This window comes from Rhopalosiphum maidis, chromosome 1 (genome assembly GCF_003676215.2).
Source record: "Rhopalosiphum maidis isolate BTI-1 chromosome 1, ASM367621v3, whole genome shotgun sequence".
NCBI classification, from domain to species: Eukaryota; Metazoa; Arthropoda; class Insecta; order Hemiptera; family Aphididae; genus Rhopalosiphum; species Rhopalosiphum maidis.
Window position 1 is genome coordinate 22,286,836 of NC_040877.1, and position 19,442 is coordinate 22,306,277.

The 19,442-nt window shown below is 30.1% G+C and overlaps 1 protein-coding gene and 1 long non-coding RNA gene across 3 annotated transcripts in view; one reads left to right on the forward strand and one right to left on the reverse strand.

The window, feature by feature from the left end:
• The window catches only part of LOC113556084, a 99,497-nt gene that overhangs the window by 76,337 nt on the left and 3,718 nt on the right, over positions 1–19,442 (forward strand). The gene's annotated exons all lie outside the window — the stretch shown is intronic.
• The window catches only part of LOC113556066 (zinc transporter ZIP11), a 60,859-nt gene that overhangs the window by 12,929 nt on the left and 28,488 nt on the right, over positions 1–19,442 (reverse strand). Inside the window, exons 5-7 of one of the 2 annotated variants that reach the window (XM_026960803.1) lie at positions 14,739–14,837; positions 11,248–11,406; positions 9,101–9,188 (exon numbers count right to left, since the gene is read on the reverse strand). In XM_026960803.1, the coding sequence (XP_026816604.1) occupies positions 9,110–9,188; positions 11,248–11,406; positions 14,739–14,837 (337 nt within the window). In that variant the 3' untranslated portion in view covers positions 9,101–9,109. Of the gene's footprint in view, positions 1–8,980; positions 9,189–11,247; positions 11,407–14,738; positions 14,838–19,442 lie in introns of those variants that run through there. The other variant, XM_026960795.1, reaches the window with a different exon arrangement.

The window sequence follows — 19,442 nt, forward strand, 5'->3', positions numbered from 1 at the left end:
AGTAAATACTATATTGTATAAACGAACATATTAAATAGTTCATAAAAATATAATATAATGTATTGTTTAGTTAGAAAAACTCTTAAATATTTTTTTGTATAAGCAGTTAAACAAATTTAGTAGTTATCAATTTGTAATTAATTATCCAATTCAGACGTTTCCAAACTTATAAATGAGTCAATCCAAACGGGTCATATACAATTTTTAGAGTATAAAAGTATAAAGTAATTATTTTTTTCCGTGTAGCTTTTCGTGGCTTTGAGCTAAGGAAATAAATTAATTTGTTTCATGATATATATATATACATATAATAAAATGTTATATTATGTTTGTTATTATTAATTCTGTTCATATTATTATACAAGTCTAAACATTTTTAGTTTTCCTTGAAACTATACAATTCATTTATATAATTATTATGTACTTATTGTCGATGTTTCATTTTTTAACATTTATAATTTTCTTAATATATTATCATTATGTTGATTAAAGTTGAAGGTCTTAGTTTGGAGATTCCTTGGTTAAGTTAATACATTTTAGAATCTAATAAAAACATTTTTAATTAAAATCGAATATAAACAGTAAGTATACCTACCTAAAGTAAGTTATTGATTTTGTTTTAATAAAATATAAAATAGGTACCTATTAAATAATAAATAGTATCTACATTTCAATATTTTCTATTTTTTGAACCTAATTATAATGTGTTTACGTCAAACCGCTTTAATATTTGTATTAAAATTTTAATACTATAAGCTATAGTATAATGAAACCATAAAATATATGTTCACGACATTTTTGAAACCTTATCTTTACACGTTGTCTATGAAGATTTGGGATCAAAATTTAAAAGTCATTAGAGAAAATAATTTTATGTTTTGTCTATAATTAAATATCTATAACATAAATATAGTTATTTTCAATGTGTATAGTAAATCACTAGTAAAATCATTGCATAGGTGACTTATAATCTATAACAAGAAACCCAATAATACATTATAATTTGTGTAGTTTATTTATTGGGTTTAAAAAAAAAACAAATGTTTAGGTCTTACCTTGTCTTAATGAATTTATTGTATTCTTTGATTATTATATTTCAAGTAAGAAACATCATTATAACAAAAGTTAAAGTGTATTAATTGAAGGGTTGGTTTTGAAAAATAATCCGGTTTAAGGACATCGATATCTTGGTATGTAGGATACATTTTTATACTCAAAGTAGTTTTAAATTCAAAACATTCAGATTCTTGACATTATCTTATCAAAACATAAGTGCGTTAATCTTTTTAAGAATTATAATATTGTGTAGTATAAAACCTCATGTACATAAAATACATAAAATGTTCATTATAAACTTGTATTCTTTAGCACAATAATACCACATATATCTACTTCGTAATATAGTTTACAAGTTATAAGTATATACGACTCACATACAGGTGTTTTAAATTCAAAAACAACCTCAAAACATTTATTGGGGTATTAAAATTATTAAATTATTTATGTTAGAGTTTTGTACTTAAATAAAACTAGCTAGTTTATGTATACGTAAATATATTACATGCCTTCAATATTTTCCTGTGAAAATATTAAATTATTTTCTTGGATTTGAGTTAAAATTGTCAGGAAACATTAATTTAGATATTACATCATAGATTAGATAAAAAAATATACATAAAAAAATATGGCGAAACACCGATGAATCAAACATGTTTATTCAGAACAGTTATGATGGGCCATAATTAGTGAATAATAAATTGAACTAAAAGTATAAAGTACGTTAGTTAACATATATTTCACGAATAATTTAGGATGAAAAAAAATATATTTAATTTACAACCGGAAATTCGAAAGATTTTCACACGCGACCGTATTCTAATTTTCTAAATATTTATATCCAGACTTATGTAGCAGGCGGCAGTTTCGGCGAAAAAAAATAAATCACAAATGACACAAGTCTACAGTAATTTCTTTCTCAAATTGTTTTAAAAAAGCAAGTTAAACCGGAAGTCGTCTATTACAGTTCATAGATAGTATAAATAACTCATATAAACACGTAATTCTTTTACGATTTTGTAACATTTAATGTTTGAACTTGGATAACAACATTATGGATACTTTTATTAATTCAATCGGGTATAAAATATATTGTCCACGTATTATGTTATGTAAATAACTTAAAGATGGAAAATATTGAAAAAAAATATGAATCTGTAACAATTGAAGATATATAAATATATGAATATACGTTGTTAGTATTTTAAACGCATGTGCACGGCGTCGTCTATATGTCTGCAAACCACCACTACAACGGATTTAATCTCTCGACTAAAACTTGTTTTAATCGCATTAAATGATGTTAAAGAAACATAAATTACTATATTAAAAAAAGTTTTTTGTCGCCCGATCTACCACAATTATATCCCTATTTAATCAATAGACGAGAAACCATGGGAGAACAATTTTTTGCATATACGTATAATACGACCTTTTATATTGAGATTATTAAATGATCATAGATTATTAAAATATTTATTTAATAAAAAGTAATTAAAAACATGTGTGAAAACGTTCTGAATTCCCAAGCAAAAACGTGTTTTTGAGTATGCTGTTTTCATAAAAATAATGGACCAAGTCAATAATTCAAAAACTAGATTCAAAAATAACGTAAAAAAAACTAATTAAATAATCCGATTCCGTTACAAGTGAACGATTCTTGTTTTCTTTGGTTTATACCAAATATGAAGTACCTATACATTTTACAAATATAGTAAAACATGATAATTTCGTCCTTCTTTTGTCCTTGGTATAATAGTTGGTACAGATATCCCGGTATTGCGTTCGGCATCGTATACATTCTTAAAAAGCTCTCAAGTTTAAAACGATTATAATGTGATAAATGCGATTAGATTTGTAATTATTTTTGATGTATACGCGTGTGTACGTAATACACGCGCGCGCTTGAATCCTGTGTTGTTTCAGAAATGAAGTGTGTAAAAAATAATACTGTATAATACTGTAACTGTACACACCAGTATCTGATTCGTGTGTGGCTATATTAAATGCTAATTTATTTTGGCTCAATTGTTAAATTTAATGCGTCGGGTGAAAAAAAAAATAAATTAAAATGTTCACCTTACGTAACACAATATACGAATATTAAACCTCATTGATAAGATGCTAGGCTTATCTTGTTCGATTTTATTTCATGCACACATATTATATGACTATTATTATTGTGTTGTTAGGTATGCGCGTGCAGTATACGAGTATACACTCTAAAGCGAAAATAAATCGAATTGGAATCTACATATATTGTGTATGTATATACAGTAGAATCCGATTAATTGGGACACATTGGGCGGTGACCTATTTGTCCGCATTATCAGACTGTCCCGATTGACCGAATAACTAATAAACCGATACATTCGTTCGGGACTTACAATCTGTCCCTATTAAGCGGTTGTCCCATTTATGTGGTGTCCCAAATGAGCGGATTCTACTGTATATATGATATAGTTTTATTTACACACACACACGACAACGTTATGTCGTTGTGTGGGTAAACATAAAATGTTAGCGACGTTGGAGCGAACAATTGCCATCTCGGAATGAGTAGAAAGGTTTAGACGGATCAGAGTTTTTTTCGAAATAAAATATAATAACCCTTTTCTTTTCGACCGGCTTTCTCTGTAAGCCAGTCATCTGTATATATTTACACTTACGTACGTAATAATACAACATAATATATACATACAATAATAATATACACGTGTAAATGATAATAATATAATAGATATAGGTGTACTATGAGCGTCCCGCAAATTTTTATTCGCGTGTGGGCCTTAAACGCGCAGTGGGTCAAAAATAATAATAAATTAACAAAACAATCGTGGCGGGCGCTTAACTTAATAATAATAAAAACGAATGCGAGCAAAAACAGTTTTAATAGTGGAGGGGTGACCGGGGAACAAAAAAAAACTTACGGCGATGGTTTCGGTTTGTGTATATTATGTGTATGTGTGTGTCTGTCTGAGGGGGAGGGGGGCGAGTATTTTTTCCACGATTAAAACAACAGCTGCCGTTATTGCCGTTACCGCCGTCGCCGCCACTTTGTATATATATATATTATTATTATTATATATAAACACAATAATATGTGTACGTATGGTTTGAGCTACGGCGGCAAAGTCGTCACCGGAAACGCGGGGTCGTTCACCCGGTCCGAGCCGCCTTCCTGTGTTCTACATAACACACACACACATCATCCCATCCATATTCCTTTTTCTTCGGCCCAACCGGATACACACGATATGTGTGCGTGTGTATACGCTACGGCCGTGTGCCTTATTATTAGCAGAATTACGCGCGCGCCAGCCTTCCCTCTTTTCTATGCCGCCGCCGCATCAGTCCCTCCTCTCAGTCATACAGCGCGTGATATACGGAGACGATGCTATTTAGTACTGACTGAATAAATTTAAGAAAAAAAAATCGTTAGAACTCAGTTTGGAAAACGATATTACTTTTCGTCTCAAATTTAGGTTTTGTCGCGTTCACCGGAGTCGCGGAATTACTATATCTATATTAAGAATTTTCCCGGTTATTAGGTTATTCATAATCCGATTCCATTAGTCCATGAGAAAATTGCAATTGTTTCGTTGTACATATTGTTATTATAATTATAAATTAATTGTTGAATTGTGTTATTATAACTTATGAGCACCGCAAACGTACTACAAACGTCGTTGAAGACACATGTTTCTATTCCACCGGAAATTAAATTGATATTAAATTTATTTTATTCTGAAATCCGTTTAAATAAAAGATCAATCGTGTTTACGTACGTTTATTGATAATATATTTGTACGAACAAATAGAAGTTTGAATAGGTAATGTTTAATACAATCAAACAGTGCGCACATATAGGCTGCGAAGTTCAGTCAAAGTTGTTATTTAGTATACATAGATATTACAGAAGGTACACATTTTAGTTTTTTAGGGGGCAGCGAAATAGTAATGTGTATGATTTTCATTATTGAAATAATTTTTAAGTAATAAAAAACACAAATTGTTTAAATATAAATAAATATGTGAAACATTTTGAGTTATAACAAGTTTATTGATGTTTTTAAATGTAGAAACAATGGAATAAAAAATTTAAAACAATCTAACCGTGATAACGTATTAAAACGGAGTGCATAATATAATATCGTGGCAGGGATATGCGGGGCCGCATATAAACGAGGGAAATTTTCATATGGAACCGTCTTTTTCAGGAAAATAAATTATCCGGACTAGATTTCTTGTAGAGAAAGATATTTCAAAAGAATGGTTTAATAAATGAATGATATTTTCAAGGATTAATATATTCTTGGAACGATATTTTTCTAAACAGTCTTATCTCAGGAAAATATACAACAGTAAATTAAAAACACGGAACCGTATTTTTCAGGAAAGGTATAAATTAGGAAAATATTGCTCAGGACTGTATAAATCGAGACGACATTTTTGAGTATATTATACACGTGGGTCCGTATTAATCTTAAACAGTATTAATCGAGAAAATAAAGCATAGGACTGGATGGGACAGGACAATTATTTATAGAAAAATATTCACGAGGAATAGTATTAAAAAGAAATATTAACCATTCCTGAAAATACGGTTTCGTGTTTTAATTCACTGTTTTATATTTTCCTTAGATAAGACTGTTTAGAAAAATATAATTTCAAGAATATATTAATTCTTGCAAATACAATTCCTTTACTATATTATTTCTTTGATAAACCGTTCCATGAAAATACCAATCCCAGATTTTTTTTTCCTTCTGCATATTTTCCTGATTCATATAGCCCTCCGGATATGCGCATATGCGCAGTAATTCTCATATACACGACATAATATTTGCGTCGTTGGTTATTACAAAGAAAAAACATAAAGGAGACGAAAAATAAAAGAGGTGAAACATGATCCGGAAGAATAGTAACAATTTAATTTACATCTACAAATAAAATTAAAAAATAATTTAATTTTATATCTATTATGGTGATTGATGACTGACGAGGGAGTGAAAGACAACACAATACGAATCCCCGAATAATGTGTTTAGGATAATCAAATAACTTACGTTTTAAACCATAGGCTGATAGGCACGAATATATACACACAATATACAGCCCAAATGACCAAACCTAAATATAATATACATTATATTATATTTTAAACTACATTATAATTATACTGTTATACATATTTTAAAAATGGATAATATATTAATTTATTATTGCCGGAGACTAGGACAAGAATTAATTTTAATAAAACTAAATAAAATCATAAAATTGATTGGTTCAAATTATTTCGATTGCCAAAGACACTGGACACAATATAAGTAGTCTTGATATGAAGCTTCTTAGATTTTGGCTTTATTCTCGTATAGACTATGGACAAGAAAAAAATTAAAGCGGAACTACTTATTCTGTTCACAATCCTTCCCTGTATCCTCCCCAGGAAAATATTTCTTATTATTTTGATTGTATACATATTATTCATCAAATATTATAAATTAATTTTGACATATTATTTATACAAATTATCTTATTTCTCTAGTAAAAAGTAAATATTATTCTACAACGTGATTATGAGTTAATAAATAATAAGCAGATAATAATAGATTCTGATGCTCTGTTTTTCAATTAAACATCTATTCTGTTTACAATGGATTCTGCTCTTTTCACAGATGGAATGTCCCTCTCAAAATCTCAATTTTACCGTATAAAAATTATTTTTTATCTATCTCAACAAATTGTATTCTAATATAAATTTTTAAAAATATACTGTGACATTTTTGTTGTGTAAGCGTTTAACTACCGCTCAATTGTTTAAAATTTCCATGGAAATTACAGTGAGATTAATTATACTATTAAAGCAGGGGTCGGCAACTGGCGGACCGCGGAAGACAAAACTTTGGACCCCGTCAATACATTATATTTGATTAAATTATTTACTCTAATAGTATATATAGCAGGGATAGGTAACTGGCGGCTTGCGTACCATTTTTAACTGGCCCGGTAGCTCGTACTACATTTCAAATTACTTTATAAAAATATAAGATGTTAGGATTTTTTTGTATTTTATTTTATTATATTTATATAACCGACCTATTTTTTATTATAAAACGTAAGTATGAATCTTTATCTATTATTGAACTATAAATATCAATTGTAAATTTTATTGACCTTTTTTTTTTATTTTTGCTTTGCACGCTAGATTTTCAATTTCAAAAAATTAGCCCTTTAGTAGCATTGAGTTGCCCATCCCTAGCTGGTATATAGTACATATGGTTTTTTTTTTTGAAAAACAAATATCGGACAAAATTAACCTCACACCTTCAGGACACATTGCGCATAAGCGTCATAAACAACGTTCTCCACGAATTACAGCTAAATTTAAAAAAAACTGGCTGAGGAAAATAAATGCAATTTTTTATATTAAATTACTTGGTAAATTATTACTATTATTACACAAAATTATTATTATTTATCTAATATTGTAATTTTTAATTTAAATTAATTGTAATAACTAGATAATTATTTTTATTTTTATACTGCTATTTTTCAAATTTAAATATTTAACAAAAATTTTGTTCATTGGACTTCATTGATTTATTATTTTTATCTTTAAGACTCCAATAAAAGTTACTTGCCGAACCCTGTATTAGAGGAATAATTCTGATTTAATTTTTTTTACGATATTAAAAATGGAGCTAGAAGCCCTATAATATCTATTCTACTAATAGGTATGTGAGTGGATTTTAGATTTAACAATACAGGGTGTCTCAAGCGCGAAGATCTGACAAATGAAATAATGAAATAACTTTTGTTCTAATTAATATTTTTATAAAATTTTTTTTAAATATAAATCATAGGCACTTGCGCTACATTTTTAGTATACATTTTTTATTTTTTAATACAAAAAATAAAAAACATTAAAATTGATTAAAAAAAATTTAAAAATATTCAAAATAGCCAGTTTCTAAATCTGATTTTTAAAAAAATTAGATAGTAAAAACATTTTTTTAAGTCCAGTGGCTGAGTTTTTACAATTTTTTTAAGTATCAATATTCTCGTTGAGTAAATTACAATCTAGTTGATGTAAAACAATAAAAAAATAGTTAGATTTTGACATGCATCTACTTATTTAAAAATATTTATATAAAATATTTTAAAAAAAAAAATACATTTTTTGAAATTATAATGTTTCTAACATAAACTAGATCGTAATTTACCTAACGAGAATATTGATATTTAAAAAAATTTTAAAAACTCAGCCACTGGACTTAAAAAAAATGTTTTTACTATCTAATTTTTTTAAAAATCAGATTTACAAACTGGCTATTTTGAATATTTTTAAATTTTTTTAATCAATTTTAAAGTTTTTTATTTTCTGTATTAAAAAATAGAAAATGTATACTAAAAATGTAGCGCAAGTGTCTGTGAATTATATTAAAAATTTTTTTTTTTTAAATATTGATTAGAACAAAAGTTATTTCATTTGTCAGATCTTCGTAAGACACCTCGTATAAATATTGACATTGAAGAAAACTACTAATACGAGTTTTATCGTTATTATTTATTTCTATGTAGAGGTGGCCGGTTGTTAGTGAGAGTAAAATATGCCGAAAGATTAACAAAAATAGGCAAAACGCCCATCTTGTCGTCTAACGGCGCGCGGCGGTCACATGTTTCACATTGATGTCTTATCATGCCTCTGGACCGTTAATCATCTCACACTGTTGTATAAGCACTCAATAGTCAACAAATATAATGATTTTACATACTAGTGAATACCGTAGCATACCATAATTATAAATATAATACATTTATAATATATATGTGTATTATATTTATACTTAATAATGGTGTTAACAAAAAAAAAAGTGTGTAAATAAATAAAAATATACTATATTTTAAACATGCATTTCTTAGCATATAAAACCAAATTAAAGTCTATAAATAAATTGCATTAAATATAGGATAGGTGAATCAAAAAAAAAAAAAATTAATAATAATATAGGTCAGTGTAGGAAAAAATGACGGGTAATACCTAATGAAGTCAACCGAGTCCCACGTCCAATGACATCATCACGGCGAATCCCACGATACAACACCAACTGGCCAGCTTCCCGTTGCCACTGTAACAAAATTAAACACAGCGATTCGATTAAATGGCAACGTGAGTCCAACAAATGACAATAATCGTTTTTGTTGTGCCGGATTTTCAAACAAGAAAACATAGTGTGAGTATAATAACACAATATGCTCGCTAATAATTAATCCTCTGTGCACGGAAGCTTCCACGGCCTGTTTAAAAGCGATTGTAGAATCCCTACTGAGGGAAACAAGTAGTAGATGTTTTTACGGTCAAAAATAAATAATAATTTTTTTTAATATTGTTCTTATTCCTGAACTTGAAATGTACTATACGTCTATACATAGGTATGTAGTATGTACCTTATAAAATGAAACAAAGCAGTTGCAGCAGTACAAAGGGTGTTGGAATAATTGGACTAAAATTTTTAGGACCCAAATATATATGCGAACAGTTATATTACAGTTTTGTGAAAAAATATAAATCATTGTTAAATGATACTTACATTTTTTAACCATTGTGTATGGACACAGCATACAGGTAATTAAAATTATATAATAGTAAAACATAGTATATACTATATATAATATATATTACATACAACGTAATTCACTAAACATAATGTTCAACCCTTAATTTGCCCTTAATTTGCATTCATTTAAATCTTGATTTTAGGAATTTTTAAATATACTAAAAGAGTAATTAATATTAAAAAACTAAATCCATCATAATTAAAGTGCTTAAAAAGAATGGGTAATAGTTCTCTTTCGAAAAATAAAATTTCTATTACCACAGTAGTACAGGACCTCCCTTCTTTCAATATAAACAATCTAAGTAGGTATAAAAAAACACGAAAAAAGTTAAACTAGGCTTAGGTTAGATTAACTTAACTTTAAGTATATTCAAAAATTTAAAATTTGAAGAAATGGATTAAAGAGTGAGCAATGTGTATGTTTGATGACTAGTATATTATAAGTATTTATAGTTTAGCATTTCATAAAAGTGCGTGAGCAATTGTAGGGAGTGTACACAGCGGGGTGATGGAGTGAAAATGTTTATATTAAAAAATGCGTTTATATATAAAAAATAAAAGCAAATAGATACATCGATGAAACGGGTACATCGTTTGTTATTAAAATGAGAATCGTTTCCGATCGCGCGCAATCGTAATTTATCGTTATGGATATCGTGTATAGATTTTGGTGACGAAAACGTCATATCGTCGCATCATTTTGTACAATTAAAAATAAGATGCGGGCGGTGGCGGTGATGACAGCCTCCGCGTTTTGGTTACAAGGCCGCGGCAGCCGGACGAAGTATCGATAATAATAATAATATGACGGCATGGCGGCGGCGGCGGCAGTCCATTCATGACGAACGTCGCGTTAAACGCCATAGTAGGCAATAGAGGTCGCGATAGTCGACGCCGCCGCCACCACGCGATCGCTCGCTCACTCACTAACGACCAAAGGAATCGTCTAATTGTGTGTGTGTGTGTGTGTGTGTGTTTGTGTAGCGTAGTTGTATTGCTGCATTCCTGGCGTCAAAGGAGATTGCATACAGAGATTTTACAGTTACATGACCCCCAGAGAGCGAGAAACCATTGATATTATATATACGTGCGCGACTGCGGCGGCACCGTCAGGGTCACACGTTATGCGTGCGTATTTAATATAATAATAATAATACTATATATAATAATATAATATAATAGTGCTGTACCTATTATAGGTAGGTATGCATCGCACACGCGACACATACCTGCACAACACACCGGGGCGGTGGAGTGGGTGTGGGTACATCAAATAATAATAACGAAAGTGCCTCTTACATTATAATATAGTATATTATTAATAATAATAATAATAATAATAATAACAATAATATCAACATTGTGTGTTATAACAACGACGCAAGTAAAGCGCGCGGGGGTGTCGTCTGCAGCGAGCGGACAGTCAGGTATAATACGCGATGAGACGGACGAAGAAGTGGGTGGAGAACGGTGGGCGGGCGAGCGGGTGAGTAAGTACGTATTATTATCATGGCGTTGTTGTCGCGTGACGCTGCAGTGACGTGGTTTGACGTCCGTGTACACTTCATACCTGGAATTTGACTCCGGTATGATGTCGTTGACGACCACGTAAATCATCGCGCCTGCGGCAAACGCCAGGGCGTAAGGTAACAGAGGCTTGATCAACGAAACGGCGAATATGCCCACAAGTCCGGCGATCGGCTCCACCATGCCGCTAAGTTGTCCGTACCTGTGAAACATTTATATATGTGCATTATATCACATCCAATATATTGTTATTGAAATATAATAAATTAATAATAATAATAGAACATAATATCAGGCATATCGCAAAAAAAAAGTTATGTCGGTGATGTGGACGTTGATTGGTTGCGGTACTCTACCACACACATCCTCCAGCCACAAACGCTCTTTGTTTTCATATGTATTAAAACAATATTTCCCAACCTAAGGGGGGTTCCGTCAGACGGTGCCAAGGGTTAATATATATATTAATTAATAATATTTTTGATTTGAATTATGATTTGAATATAGAAAAAGCTCCAAAAATTATATGGGGGTTCCACAAAACGTTCAAACTCCTGCAAAAGTTCCTCGAGTAAAAGAAGTTGAGAAACAGTGTGTAAAAATATAAACACTTTAAACACACATGCACGTATGTATAAATGTCTGTGCTATAAATTATGATTTAACACCCCACGAGTTTGATAATAGGTCAATTAACTCTGTAATATCATCATTTACCAACCCTCGAATGTTACCTGTACGAAAAGTTAATTTTCTACGTCGCGCGTAGATAATAAATCAGTACGAGAGTATTGGAGAGTTGAACGATTTATTTTACAGTTTTACACACGAATCAAGGGTGTGGAGTAGACTTATGTACGTTAGTCTACGTTGAAAACTCAGTTTAAAGTGTCCGTTAAAGATTTGATAAGAAACGAGAACAGTAACATCCGAAAAAAAGAGCTGAAATGGCGTGTCGCGTGCGTAACATTTCGTGGCACCGTGGAATTTATAAATACGAAAGTATTTGACTCATGGAGGTATTGTTTTTTTAAATTTTTATGTACACAACAGCACAAATTCCCCAATGTAGCTTTAGGTTAATAATAACAATTTTAATAAATTCGTCTTGCGTATTAAGACTAGACGACTGTTATTAATTATTCACGTAATTTGGTAATTATACAATACCGATCTACCGAACTAATAAATTATTAATGACATGTAATTCAGATCATCCAATAACATATTACATATACACATGAATATACTGTTATATACTTATATTATATATATTATAACAGAGCAATGAACTTCCTTAACTGTTACCTAATAAACAGTCTATAATATACTATACTATACTCATATTATTGTGTGTTCACTGTTCGTTCATTCGTTGTTCATACAATCGTACAACAGAAATATAATTTTAATTCATAAATCTTTCGATACAACACAATTTATATAATATACACATTATTACACACGTATAGTATTTCTTATAAACGGTTTTTAACTGGACTATACGTATACCGATATCATTAATATTTTTTAGAGTAACGATAATATTCATGTAACAAAAAAAAGAAAAGAAATGTAATACATTTTTAACAGTCTTTATATAGAGATATATAATATATCAATGATATGTTATCATTTAATAAAAAAATAATAATTAAACGATTAAATAAAATCATTCATATTCTTAAAAATACAGTTACATGTAATATGGTCCTTATGTTAGTATTTTTTTATAGATATATAAAAAAGTTTATATAAAAGCTAATTTCACTGTGTGGACGTTATGTGTTTAATAAAACAAAATTGAACAATCTGTTTTCACTTGAAAATCGACATTTTCGTCATAACCAAAACCAGATAAAAACGTATCCATTTTCGTCAAATCAGATAACTGTCCTTTCTGCTTTCGCCCGAAGGGGCAATTCTTAAACGACATAGTCAGTTCCGTACATGAATGTCATTTGAATTTATATGAGATTCGTATGTAAAAATTTTGCGTTTAAAAATAGGCTCAGAACAAATTTAACAATTTTATTATACATACAAACTTTTTCGACATGAATTTATAAAATGTTTGTAATACATTCGAAAAAAAATAATTTAAAATAAATTAACGAATTGTTTTATTTATTTAAATAATATTAACATTATTGTAATGCGCATGTTTGTCAATATAGCTGCAATTAGATATTATATAAATAATATGTGATTTAATGTTTTGGAAATTGTAATATACGAATACAAATTAAATACTTACCATTTTTAAATGACTAATAATAAATTGGTATACTAAATATGTGAGCACATACGTCAGTTATAGACATTATAACTGTTCTGAGCGAAAACGGAATCTGTTTTTATCAGGTTATTTGTGAGAAATAATGTAAAAAATGTCGATTTTGAGCAAACGTTAATCATAAAATATATAAGTACGACTGACTTTTATCACGCATATAATATTATATTTTCGTTTTCTCATTTTACATTTATTAGTATATCATATACACTAATAAAAAATAAATCAATGTGAATGTGTTCATAAAATATGTTAAATATGTAATATATTTGAGCAATTTAGACAACATGACCTCGTTAATTTTTATACGCCTAAAATAAAAACGTTTAACAATGCCTAGGTAAACGACGGTCTTATAAACGTTAAAATGGACGAAATTAGGCAATGAATTACGGAAGTTTCTTCTCCTTATAGAAGGTGTCTTTATATTTTAGAAATGTAAAAAGGTAAATAAATTGTCATACAAACAATTATGTATAAAATATAGAGTAAGGAGACATTATTCTAAAATTATGAATTTATTTTTTTGAATAAATGAATTATTATTCCATATTAAAATTATATTAGTTTTTAAGAACATAATAATACTATTCTTAATATTTCTTAATTGCTATTAAAAGATATTACAATGTTAGCTAAAAAGTCAATATTATTTACCATATTATCATGTGTATAAAATTGAATATATTACTTCTATATGTGATGTACAGAGTGTCAAAAGAGAAAATTGGATCAATCTTTTTTCTTTCACGTACATCAACTATTTGATTTATGGAATCATCGTGGTATTTATAGCAGCAATATACCAGACGGAAATCCGGATTTCCATAAACGCTACTTGTAGAATGTGTTCATTTTCCCGGTAGAGAACGAACCGCGCCTTGTAATTAGTGTGGCAATTTTCGAACATATTAAGAATTATAACGGTTTTATAATAAATATATATATATATATACATTAAATTATTATGATGTATTTTTAATGGTCTATAAAACTCGACTGCCAATTTCTTCGGGCGGCGAAGGATTTGCGTCGGCGAGCATGACGGCGACGAAGAAAAAACTATACACAGCACGTACTATAAACGTGCGTATATAAAATAAGACGTAAGGCATATGGTAATAAAAGGCATGATTCTCGTCGGTATTCCTCGGTAAGCAATCCGAGAAATTTAATCCCTGGGTATAGTTAAAGGTAACTAAATGAAGGGATGGTAATTCAAAGGAATGAGCGCTTACCAAAAGCTTTTCCATTTCGAACATCCGGCTGCTTGTAAGGGCAAACTGACAGCCAATCCTTCCGGGAAATTTTGTATACCAATTCCCATGGCTAAATTTCTGAAACAATATACACGGTTTACATTATCATTTAATTAAAATAATTACAATATACTATTGTAATTTTTGCTGTGTCAAAGTATATTTTAACTGGTGTGGTGAAATACAGAATGAATAGCGACTATATACGAAATATTATTGTACAGTCTATAGATATAACGGTTTATTCTTTGAACTTCCGAAAAAACCTATAAGTACACTACTTCCCTTTTCAAAATTATACAATGGGGAACAAGTCGCCCACGCAAAACGTATTCGGTGTTATAGTTGCAGTTAAGAGTAAAGATACGTATACACAAACAGTGGTCTTATACATTTTTATGGTTCAGGAATTTCTCTTCAACCCTCACTCATTCCCTTTATAAGCGCGTAGATATACTACGTAAATATGTCATACGGTTCTTTAACATTTAATGGAAAGATATTGTATATTGTATATCACAACAGCAAGTTTATGTGGTTGATGATACAAGACAAATTTTACTATACAGTAAATAATTAATTGCTGTATGCATCGAAGAATGCATGAAAAAGTGACGAAGAACGTTTTCTGTAGCACTTTTCACTTCTTGTCATCGTGCACGCTTATTTTTGACAATAAATAATATATCAACTATAATTATATGTCACTCAATAGTATACGGCATACAATACTCCGGTCGCATAAACAATATTGATCGACTACTATAATAAATGATTTACTAAAATGTAATAAACCAATCTTACGGACTATTAAATCATGTTTCAGAAACCACCACTACTTACTATTGATTCATTCAATATCTTGCGATTATGTTATACTACGAGTATTATAACATAGTATCATATGTTCGACAATCATTTATAATCCACATCATCGTTTCGGGACAAATGGGTTTATTATAATCAATTTATTATATGGGTGTATAATATTTACTATATAAAAATAGAACATTTTTGAAAAAGCATATTATATATATTATTATGTGTGATGTGTGTGAATCACTATACTCGATGCTTATTATTAATTAATTCATTAAATCTAAATATCGATCTGAACTAACTGATGAGCATTGAAGTTAATTTGTACGAACTTCGCTGACTAATAAATTATCAGATTGATTTTAAAAAAAACAAAGAGCAAAAATAAACACTCAAAAAAGCACTCATTCCTTGATATAATCAAAACAATAATATTCTGTGTAATGTAAAAAATAAACGTCCCTTTTTCGTTATAAAATAAAAAATGTGTCTTAATTTTATAAATATTTCTCAACAATGTGGCTCGTTTCGAATAAGCTTCATAAATTTGCGGCTCCTAAAATTAAGGTTAATGGCCATCCCTGTTATATAATATAAAATAATAATATTATGTTATGTACGTTTTAACGATATCGTTATGTGTCGTTGGCGCTGCGCACGGCCTACGTCTGTAGTGTAGACAACCGGGTCTCGGGTAGTAGGCGCGTGAGTGCGCGTACATGCGATCGTGTGCTCAGCGTATATAGCGGAATGGAACCGAAACGTGTACAGCTATTCGGAGAATGCGCGGAATGCGACGGATAAAAATCTCGTTGCCCCGGTTCAACGTGCCCACCGCCGACGACCGTTCTCCAGACGCAAACACGCTCGTTTATATATTGTACGTATATATATATATATATATATATACGTACAATATACGAGTGTACACAATACGCGTCGTGTATTTCTACCAACACGTTTTTTTCCCTTTTTTTATGGAAGAGCTTAACGGCCGTTTCACGGAGACGGAGGGTGGTGGTAGTGGTGGTGGTGCCGAGAAACCCCTCGGGGAAATCGAAAGACGTACACACATATTATTTTATATTATACGACACAAATACGCGTGTATATACATTTATATTATTATGTATAATATGAATGAATCGGAAAATATACATTGAAACGCGCACTGCCGCCAACCGTCATGCGCCTGCGAATCTGCGATGCACAAAATAAATAGTTTAATACTATATTAACAATATTACAATAATATATAGTGTTTTGGCCATCCGGAGGAAGGAAGACTTATTGACAGTTCGACACGGGGCAAAACCCCACAACGGTTAAATTTTTATACTTCATAGGGACAACATTTGGTCGTTGTCGTTTCTCGAATAATAATATTATTATTATTATCATCGTCGTCGTCTTCAGGGGGGAGGGGGGAGGGGGGAACTGGTCTTCGTCGTTGGCGGTGAACTGGGCCACAACAAAGTGCGCCGCACGCGCGCGTATGTGTGTGTGTGTGACACACGTACGTGTAATAATAACGGGTCGAGGACGCGGCAGCGGTGTTGGCGATGCGCGGAGACGATCACGGCGAGTAGTAAGTGGCGGCAGCGGCGGCGTTCGAGTGAATGAACCGCGTGCGCGCGCATGTGAGAATATTATGTACTCTCCAAGTCTTGGGGCGATTGATGTGCGTGTGTGTATGTGTTCAACTTGTAACACCGGAATGTTGAAAAAAGAAAATAACGAAGAAAAATAAACTCATATGAAATGATGATGATAATGACAGTGATAACCGTTCACCTCGAGATATTACGCGCGCATTAAAATTTGTGCTAGCAAATCAGTGATCAACGTTTATCGATAAGAAGAGAAAATTCTTTCAGTTGCCTGACTGTACGTATTTAGTAAACACACTTGCTAGCTCGTTTCAAATGTATAGTAAAAAATAAAATCAAACAGACTCTTGGAAGGCGCCATAGCAACACACACAAGGAAATTCTAAATATTTTGTAGATTGTTTAAAACAGGAAGCGTTCCTCGGACCTCATCCACGTTCCTCGAGATAACTGGGAGAATAATCGTTTGACGTGACCGTCATCGTCTTTCAGACTTTCTGTCACGTAATTCAAATACACACTATTATATATGGAACGCGCAAACGGATGAGCGACCATTTCGGTTTTATTAAATTTAAGATTTATGAAAGGAAAATTATATTTGATATTATTACAGCTCTTTAAATATTGTGTAATAAAAACAATATTTGATTTATTTTCCAATGACGAGTAACGTCTCTATATCGATTTTCTGTTCTGTATACACGATTACTTAATCTATGTGAACATTTCCTTTACACTTTCCTCTGCTGAGTTTGTAAATTTGGAAGTGATTCATACTAAATATAATTTTAAATTAATATTTTTATCTACAAAAGAATGTTTGATCTTTTGAATTATATTTTTCTAATACATCAACATTTTTTAATAAATTGATAATATCTCATTCAATATTAGAATAATCATATTTAAAAAACATCCTTTCTGCAGCATACTCGTTTTTAACTTATGTTTTTAATAAATGAAATAAACATTTTTCATAACTATTATTATCCAATATTATCGAATATAGTTGGGGGGCTGCTTACACCCAAACCAACACTTCGTTGCACCTATAAGAAAAAAAAAACTTCCCTTTGCTTTACGCTAACAATCTGAAAAGCATACTCGTGAACGTAACATTTACCACAAATATTACTATTTAATACTGTTAAATGTGTTAAATACACAATGGATTCAAAGGTGAATTTTCATTTTAGTCAATGGTTCACACATTCATTACAATTACTGCAAACATCATACGAGTAAACGGACAAATAACAATATTCAAAACAAGTCATTCGGTTAAACTTTGCTGGATATTGCAGTATACATTCTTCCCATTAATAATAAAATATAATAATATATTAATAACAATTAATTGAATATTTGACGAGCTAATGAAATATTGTATGAACCCAACGACCTACAGAGTATAATTTAATAGTTGTTTAATCACATTCATACTATCCCAGTCATCGTAATCATTTTTTTTTATGATAAAAAATTGTATGTTTGTATGTTTTAAAATGTATATTGCTCACGGACGAGCAAGCTGTAATTGTAATTTAATTCTAAAGAAGTTTCAATTCTAAAATAAATTATATTTTGATACTTAAATTAATTAAAATATGATGAATTGATGACTAAATTATTATACTATAACGTATTACGCAATACATAATAATTAATAGGTAATGAATTCACGCGTGGGAGTAAAGCATAATAAACACAGGTTTACTAAAAATCTCAAATTTATGGTAAATGATTCGAAAGTGATTTTAATTTTAAGATCTATAACAATTATATGTGTCCATTATAAAATATAAAATGGTATATAATATGTAATTTAGTTTATACAATTTAAAAAAAGAAAAATTTATTGATTTTTATTATACTAAATATAACTTATAGATTTAAAATATTTAGATACTCGCATCATACTCTTATGTAATAATTAACAAAAATATCGTAAAAAAAAAATAAAAATAACTAAAAAAAATAACTGGTTAATCAATACGACAAATTTCCGTCAATATTTTGCTATACCTATATAATACTTATGTTCCACGTGGGAGAGATAAACTTAGGCATGACTTCTTTTAAATCCATATTACAATATAAAACACGTCTTTATATTTCACAATGAAATTGTTATAGTTGAGACGTCAAAAAATAAAATATATTGTTTTTATCCGTAGTTCCATCGAATTTTAATAATTTGTACTATAATGCTTTAAGGTGAAATCATTTCTGTCACGTCCGATGTTTGAAT